Genomic DNA, 9,692 nt, shown 5'->3' with positions numbered 1-9,692 from the left:
CAATCATGCGATTTTTCTTTTGTTCTCTATACAGCCGCCCCCCAGTGGCACAGTGGTATGTCTGCGGACTTACAGCGCTAGAATCCTGGTTTCGATACCCTTGGTGGGCAGAGCACAGATAGCCCATTGTGTAGCTTTGTGCTTAATTACAAACAAACAAATTCTTTTCAGTCTGTATCACTCTCTTCAGCCATTTTGCTGATTTCTTGCCTTCAAATTTATATAGTTCCGCAGGCATATTAAATTATCAACTCCTGGCTTATCATTTGTTCTTTGGCCTTCTCAACTACCTTCTGAGTCAAATCCCTCTCGTGCTGGACTATGAAGTTGACATTCCGTGGTTCACGTCACATTATCGCCAAAAATATAACATCGCTCAACGCATTTCGTGGTCGTTGGTGCGTTATAAGACTGACAGTCAGACACCACTATTTGTTTTGAAAAGAGGGGTCTGTAAGCTGTGTTGACTAGCTGCATTCTCTCTTGCAAAATTTCAAATTTAGGGACGGCTAACACAGATAGCTCTTGTGTAGCTTTGGGCGAAATCCAATAAAACAAACATATACTTCTCAAGATAGAGAGTAAAACATTAAAAATATTGTGGTATTTTGATATAACAATTTCTTCAATAAATATAGTTAATTATCTAGTCTGATTGACAGTATCAAGGAAAATGAGCCACCTGAAATTGAAATTTCTCAGATTAAGGGTTTGACTGAGTCACCTTATCTGAAAGAGTCACAATTAGAAAAACAAAAGTGATACTAATCAATGAGTCTGAACTCCCGTTGGTAATGATATAATATCTGCATCTGTGGGACGTATGTTTGATCTATCATTATGGAGGATTCTTTAAACTGGTGAACTTAAAATGACTACCTCTTCCAGGTAGTGGGGATTAAATTGTTTATTTAATCTATAACAACCCTATTTTAAGCTGTTTAACTTCAGTACAGCAACCTCTTCTCTAAATTCTTATCCAGTTTTCAGCTATTCAATAGTTCTCTCGTTCTGTACTTTCATGTAATACCGAAGAATTAAAGAAATCACAAAATGGCCAATTAGCAAACGATAAACTCTGAAAATAAAATGGATTTAAAATGTTTACAAGATGTGACAAAACCATTGTGCATACATAGCTTGGCCAAGTGGTTAGGGCGCTCGACTCGCAATCTTCGGGTGGCAGGTTCGATTCCCCATTCCACCGAACATACTCGCCCTTTCAGCCGTGGGGACGTTATAATGTAATGATCAATCCCTCTATCCGTTGGTAAAAGAGTAGCCCAAGAGTCGGCGGTGAGTAGTGATGACTAGCTGCCTTCCCTCTAGTCTTTCACTGCTAAATTAGGCAAGGCTAATGAAGACAGCCCTCGTGTAGCTTTGCACGAAATTCAAAACAAACCAAACCATTGTGCACTCTTCTAACTGTGAATGTGAAACGTGCACCTAACTAACGACACATAAACATTTGAATTTAATTCACGTGTTACGTTTTCAGAACTTACTTTTGTTGTACTGTATATTATCTCAGTATTTTTCTAGTAGGTTTTGACAAAAACAACCATTTGAAAGGATTGAAAAACAAGGTAATGATATCTTACTTTTTTACTATAACTCTAGACAACTAACTAGTGAAAGTCAGCAACTGAAAGAAGAATTTCAAAAGGAATCAAAGATGAATTCAAGGCTGTCTATGGAGAAGGAGGAGCTCCAGTGGAAGTTGAAGCAAACTATGGAAGCAAGTGTTTTACTTTCAACAATGACTGATTGTATGTATTATCTTCAGCTTATTCAAAGTTTGAGTGTGGCTAGCTTATGAGTTATAATTTGTTTTGATTGATTTTCAATCACGTGATAACGTGCTTACGTAATAGAAGAATTTAGACATTTCCCAAAAGATAAAGTTCTGAAAGAGAATTTCATTTGAAAATGTATTTGCCTGTACAAGTGCTCCATAACTTAATATAGAACAAAATGTCTTGTAATAATGAATAAATGAGACAGCTGTAAACTCCGGAGAATCTTTTGAAGTTGTTTTATTTGCTCAACCTTTTGGTTTTACGCTTTCATCAGAACAATACAATAAAATAACTTTGAAAAATTCTCTGGAGTTCATTACTGTTTCATTTATTCATAATTGCGTTTACTATACTCAAGTCAACATTACGTAAAGTAAAAAAAATACTTTTAACTTGTTACGTCATATTATTCAAATTATGCATTGTTTCTATTCAAAATTATGGTTATTTAATACAACTTATGATAATGGTGGGAATTTCTTTAAACTGTAACTATAAAATATTGTCATAAAGGGAAATGATAGCAACAACATAGACATAATACAATTATTTGACTCTTAGGAGTTATAACTAAGTGTATTTTAAGATTAAGAATGAAAGAAATTTTCAAATTAATATAAAGTATTTAATAGCACTAGTTTCAAGTAACTTAAAACGGAGTCAATTTTAATTTAACATTGAACACAAATTTAGAAACATAATGGAAGAAAATTACATAAAGGAACTAAAAATGAAGAAGTTTATATCCTTTATGTAGGGAAATAGTTTATAGTATTTAATCAGTGATTTGAAGTACAATAAAGAATTGTGTTCATCATTTTTTTTACATTTTTATTCAATAATATTAGAGTTTTCAAACGTATTCCAGTTAATTTTACGTGTGGTATGGTAGTTGTATTTTTTTAATCGTGTGTGAAACTATTTCAGAATGAATAGTTATTTGCGTTCGTAGATGAAAACTTAAAGAGCTAAATATATAATACGTTTAGTAAAAAATATATATTTATTTATTTTTCACTTATTTTTCTACCAAAAGCATCTTCAAACGTCCTAGATAAACTTCTACAAGATGACTCTTTGTTGAGATCTCCAGTCAGGATGTCTGTCTACTTAAATGAACACGACACTAGTCTATCCTATGGAGAAAGAAATTTGTGTCCTAGGCCACTTAGCACTGGCAGATTAACTCCGAATTCTTCATCTTCTGGTGAAAAATGTCATTCTTCAATTTCTAGACGGTCTCTTTCAAAACCTAAAGTAAAAAGGTCTAGGCAATTAGAATCTAACTCTGAAACACCAAATCTATCACATTCAAGTAATTTACCAACTCGAAAAGAAAAAGAACGTGGCTATGCATCTCACACTGATAACAATGGAGTGAACAGTAACTTTCTAACTTATGATTCAAAATCCCACACTATGGATTCGTATGAATTACCTGTGGATAATGGAGTTTCAGAAAATATTCACTTATTAACCAATACTGCTAACTTTAAAGAATGTGAGTTTGAAGATGATCATTCAAACCAAGATATGGGTCTTAATCATCGCAATTTGTCATCACCATCTCAGAAGACATTGGATGACGTTCCAGATCAAGATGTAGTGATAAAACAGTCTGATAATGAAGACGAAGTACTAACAGACAGTCAGGGGTCATTCTTACAAGAAAGTACTCAAACAGAGAATCTTCGTCCAGAGAGTATGACATCATCAAGTTGTTCTTGGTCATCTGCAACAGACATTGGTCAAGTTAAAGAAATATGGATGGCTTTTTCATCTACAGATTTAGCATTCAATGAAGAGTCTAGTGATAGTAATGAAAGCAACCAGTACAAAACTTCAGATTTGGAACATATCCAAAGACGAGTAGGCTGTCAAACTGGAAAGTGCTCACCTCGTTATTTTGCTGGTGAAGCTATGAGCCAAGTAAAGAGTATTGGTAGTGTTTGTCCCAAAACGTCAGGTGTTAAAAACCTGCCTGGAAACTTGGAGCATACCATTGATGCTCCAAATAAGTGACTCTGGGAACCTTACAGCCTCATTTAGAATGAATGAAAATTATACTGAAGTTAGGTGAATTAAAAAATCAGAATTGGGTTTGGTTTCAGCAGTTTGCCACTTTCCCAACAATGCGTAAATTGTTTTTCCATTAAGTTTTGTTCATTTTGTTGCAGATGTACAAATATTTCAGTTCGATATTTTGTAACTGCGATGAATATTCACAGTTAAACGATACATAAATCAGTTCCATTGACAAGAAAGTCACAGTAAGGTGGCTGTTCTTTGTATTTTAATGTAGAGCTATTAATTTGTCACAAATGGGTATATAATGTTAGAGTTCAATTACAAATTACGAATTACTTGTCATATCATCTACTGCAGAAAATATCATTGTTGTTGAAAATGTTAAAAAGAGATAATATTTATTCGAAACTATTCAAAGCTTATTTATTTTTATTGAAATGCCTACAAAACTTCACAAACTTGTCTATTCAGCTAAATGTTTTGAATTCCATGACGAACAAAAATGAATCATGAGCAAAAACAAAGTTGTCAGCTGGACTGCTAGCTGGAAAGATGTGTATGTTGTTTAGTTGTGTACATGTTTTGAACGAGATAAGTAAGCCGGGTTCCAGGCTGGAAAGATGTGTATGTTGTTTAGTTGTGTACATGTTTTGAACGAAATAAATAAGCCGGGTTCCAGGCTGGAAAGATGTGTATGTTGTTTAGTTGTGTACATGTTTTGAACGAGATAAATAAGCCGGGTTCCAGGCTGGAAAGATGTGTATGTTGTTTAGTTGTGTACATGTTTTGAACGAGATAAGTAAGCCGGGTTCCAGGCTGGAAAGATGTGTGTGTTGTTCAGTTGTGTACATGTTTTGAACGAGATAAGTAAGCCGGGCTCATAGCTGGAAAGATGTGTATGTTGTTTAGTTGTGTACATGTTTTGAACGAGATAAGTAATAAGTTCCATTGAATTTTGAAATTTATTATAATCTGATGCTTATTTTATAAGTCGATACAAATCTTTATCTTACTTTTATTAAACTTGTGTAGGCATGACATCTGGTGCTTAACGGTTAGAATGTAGCTACCATTGATTTATTACACCACATTCCATGAAGTTTCAAGTTTAGTGTAGATTGTAGAGTATATAAAACACGTTATCAGTATATGTATATATATATAAATATATATATGTATACTAGAATACAAAAACACGTTATTTCTAAGCTAATATTGTACATGTTATGTGACATTTTCAATATTTCAACTAATGTTGAATAGTGTTATTATGATTATGGGCACAGTGTATGAGTTTCTTATTTAAACCTTATTACTAGCAGGTCTCGGTACTACCACGCCCTCTCGGAACAATTCAGTAAAAGGGCAGTTTTTCAAGACTGTAAAATTATAATTTTGGTTTTGTTATTTAATTTTACAGTCTCAATACGTTAACAGAAAGCGTTATGTTTAACTCACTGGATAAAAAACAAGATTGTAACTATATATATCTATATATATCAGCTATTTTGGAGCCAGTTAAATAAATATTTGATTATGATTTTAAAACTCGGCCAATTGTTCTATACGTTTTTAACTAAAATGAAAACTTACAATGTTTAATGATTTATAGAGAACGTGTTAAATGTGCATTTAAGCACATATTGTACACAGAGTGAAAGGTTGATTGTCATTTACTATATTTTTTCAGTTTCTTCTACTGTGTACGAACCTCTGAGCCAAATGAAATAATGCACTGTGCTGTTATGAAACAATAAATGTTTAGTTGAAACACTTGTGATTTTAAGTACTTATCATTAATTATTGTATGTTGTTGTAGTCAATACTGGGGGGGGAATGAATTATATTGAGTAAATCTCTTTAGAAAACCACTTTTATTCCAATGTTATACATGTCTTATGTAGCAAACACAGGATTATGTTTTTTGCCATCTGTGCTCTGCCAGCCACGGGTATCGAACCCAATTTCTAGCATTGTAAGTCCGCAGGCATACCGCTGTGCCACTGGGGGGGGGGGGCGACAGCAAACTTACACAAAATTTTTTTGTAACTAATCTGAATACAAATATATTTCTTAATTTTGTTTAAGGCAAACCGAAGTTTATTACTATATATTTCTATTAAGGTAAATAAAATAACGACCTATATAACGCAAACCGAAGTTTATTACTAGATATTTATATTAAGGTAAATAAAATAACGACCTATATAACGCAAACCGGAGTTTATTACTATACATTTATATTAAGGTAAATAAAATAACGACCTATATAACGCAAACCGAAGTTTATTACTAGATATTTCTATTAAGGTAAATAAAATAACGACCTACATAACGCAAACCGGAGTTTATTACTAAACATTTCTATTAAGATAAATCAAATAACGACCTATATAACGCAAACCGAAGTTTATTACTAGACATTTATATTAAGGTAAATAAAATAACGACCTACATAACGCAAACCGAAGTTTATTACTAGACATTTCTATTAAGATAAATAAAATAACGACCTATATAACGCAAACTGGAATTTATTACTAGACATTTCTATTAAGGTAAATCAAATAACGACCTATATAACGCAAACCGAAGTTTATTACTATACATTTCTATTAAGATAAATCAAATAACGACCTATATAACGCAAACCGAAGTTTATTACTAGACATTTCTATTAAGGTAAATAAAATAACGACGTGTATAACGCAAACCGAGTTTATTACTAGACATTTCTATTAAGGTAAATAAAATAACGACCTGTATCTATAGAATGTATCTATATTAGCTCGATATTTCGCAATTACGGCCTTGTTAGGAGTCATCGATAACCTACAAGTTTATTAATTCCATTGAATCTAAATTGTATCACCGTCATCAGTAAATCAAGCATTAATACACGTGTCTGATAGATTCAGATCAAATTAAAAATAATGTCTATCATTCTTGAATTCAAACTGTTCAAACTTAGCTAACAATGGTAAACAAACAATGTATGTAAATCAACAGGTGAATTATTAAAATCATATAATTTAAAAGAGCATACGTTACGAAATACATCATCATGCTTGTTGTTAAGTATGTTCACTGGCATCTGTAATCATTTATCCTCTTATATCATTACATACACTTTACTATGTCAAAAATATACTTAACAATTGTGAAAGTTTACAGACATATTAGCCCACCAGTGGCAAAGCGGTATGTCTGCGGACTTACAACGCTAGAAACTGGGTTTCCATACGCGTGGTGGGCAGAGCACAGATAGCCCATTGTGTAGCTTTGTGCATAAATTCAAAGAAACAAACAGACAGACATATTAAAGTTTTAAGAATACAATGAACACCTTTACGATAGAGGACAGTCTTTATATTTGTTTATTTTAGGTTAATGTTTCCTGGAAAAAATTGATTCTTTAATCTTTCGATCTTGAAAAAGATTACTTATTGGTAACCTACGTTCTTTTCTATAATGCTCAGCAATAGCGTTATTAGTATTGAGGTTTTGGATGTCACGTATGGTTATGTATGGTTCAGCCTGTTTCATCTATAAACGTGCTAGAGCATCCGTCACAAGTTACATCATAAATAACATTCTTACAATAGCGACGACCATGTAACCCAGATTTAGCGGTTACATAATATTTTTTCGTATTATGTTTCTTTTTTTTTACATGTTAAACTTGTTATTAAGGATTTAAGAGAGATGATTGTTTTTTTTATGCTATTATAATAGGTAAATCTAATGTTCTAAGCATTCTCTTCTGTTTTGTGGTGATATTATCATTTATAAACGGTGACATCCAAGTAACCTGAGCTTTAAATGTGCCTTCCTTGTTTCCCTAGTTTAATGGAGCTGGTCTGTCTTTTTTTTTTCTGCCTGTCAAAATCCCTTACTATGTTGTGTATGTAGTCCCGCGGGTAAATATTGTTTCGTAAAATGTTCCCTAGCCTACTTCTATACTTCTTACTTACTACATACATTATCAATCCCAATAAAAACTACTGGTATTGATCTCCCCGTCTTTGCCTTAACATCAATGATGGTATCTAAAAACGGTAAATTTCTACTTGTGTGATATAAGTAAGTGTAAATTTTATTAATGGATGAACAGTATTCAAGAACTCAAAGAAACTAATAAATGACTCTAAATTAATGTTCCACTCTACAAATATATAATCTATGAGTCTGTATCAGATTCATAGACCTATATTCCCTACTATTGTCCAAGAATTAAGTGCTTTCAGTTCAATGTGTATGCTTAAATATTACAGCCAAGACTACTGTTAAATCTTACATGCACATTACCTAACACAAACATCAGAGCTAATAATAATGAATCAGTTGAAATATTTAGAAATTCTAAACCATCTCTATTTTACTTTCTCGTATCATGGTCTACACCTTTTTCAATCGGGATGCTGGAATATAATTGAACAATATCCATAGTCAACAGCATATAATTGTCATTAAGGAGGTGTGCGTCATTATGTAATTGTTCAATGAAATGATATATATACAGGGACTAAAATACAGTAACTGGCACAGAAGTATTTCCAAAACCCATGATATACTTTCCGTCGGAGATCCGCAAGCAAATTCTATGGGTCTCAGGAGTAACTCAAACTTATGGTCATTAGGACGGTCGTAGTAATCAGGGACTCGACTGTTGTATGGTTTTAAAATGTTCACTAGTTGTGGAGAAATCTAAATTTCTTTCTTCAGTTCATTTAAAATAATTCTACTTTTACTTTCAAGTTTTTGTAGTAATATTTTTGTTTAATTATCTTCATTTAATAACTTATTGTACATTTTTCACTCACAACTATCCTTCGCTAAAATTACGAATTTTATCTGGCTTTTTATAACTTTTTAATTTATACAAAGCTTTGTTTTCTTGAGCATATGGATCAGATTTCATTATCTAATTATGAAATTTCTCTGAAATGCTCGCCACCTTTCTAGAAAATTCTGTCATGTTCTTCTCTTTGTTATAACGGATCTCTACTGCTTTAAAATCTGGATTAAAGAGCAATATATCATTATTTGAAAGTTGCAGAAACAAGAACGAGGAGATATATTTAGTTTTTGAAAGCAAAAAAGTACCATATGAACTGTAGAAATGTTTAAAAGCGTCAAATTTTCTTTGTTGTAGTCGACCATGTGTAAAATATAACTGATGGGGATAGAGGGTGGGGTGTAGTTGGACAATACTCACATTGAAAAGCTATGGCGTCGTCATTTAGTCTCTGCAGAAAATTATGTGTCTTGTGTATGAGTCGGGGAACCAACGTAAGCAAAGGATGAAGAAGTCTTTCTGAGATCCACAGTATGGCTTCTGCCGCTGATCCCCATGCATAAATAGTGGGTTGAAGGGATAAGCCTGGTTTGTGATCTTCAGGCAGCCCTATAGTTCTCGGACTTCGCAATTGTTTGGTTTCAAATTGTCAATGAGACATTGACAAACGTATTCATTTTTAGTTCATTTAAAAGCGTCTTAATTTTAATTTCTAGTGTTTTATTGAAATCTTTGTGAAATTTTGAACAGTTTTATGCCTTAGGTAAATGTGTCATTCACAACAACAGGACCAAAAGCCACACATATTTTCCCCAAACCTTCCACCAAAGCCCGTTTCCTACATTACCATTCACCTTCCTCGGAACACGGCCAACAAAATCATTGTCAAATACAAGACGTTGTACATTGAATGGTCACAAGTAAATAGACACCTAATTTTTCGTCATTTAACTGATTTATGCTAACTAATTTGTGTTCACAGAGCACTATATAAATGAAAATGGTCCGCACACTAATTATCTTGTGCTACAACACGTCTGGAACTCAAGGTTCTCTCGAATTGTCAG

At 33.0% G+C, this 9,692-nt stretch overlaps 1 protein-coding gene across 1 annotated transcript; it reads left to right on the top strand.

Annotated features, from left to right (window-relative positions):
- The first annotated feature begins 1,582 nt into the window (after positions 1-1,582).
- On the top strand, positions 1,583-5,604 carry LOC111087500. Its single transcript, XM_022394324.1, has 2 exons — positions 1,583-1,769; positions 2,836-5,604. Exons 1-2 carry the CDS (start codon positions 1,676-1,678, stop codon positions 3,819-3,821), a joined length of 1,080 nt encoding a protein of 359 aa, XP_022250032.1. The 5' UTR covers positions 1,583-1,675; the 3' UTR covers positions 3,822-5,604.
- The last annotated feature ends 4,088 nt before the right edge of the window (positions 5,605-9,692 follow it).

This window comes from Limulus polyphemus, unplaced genomic scaffold, assembly GCF_000517525.1.
Source record: "Limulus polyphemus unplaced genomic scaffold, Limulus_polyphemus-2.1.2 Scaffold71, whole genome shotgun sequence".
Classification (NCBI taxonomy): Eukaryota; Metazoa; Arthropoda; class Merostomata; order Xiphosura; family Limulidae; genus Limulus; species Limulus polyphemus.
Note: the sequence above shows the minus strand (reverse complement) of the source record. Positions and strands in the feature narration are given on the sequence as shown.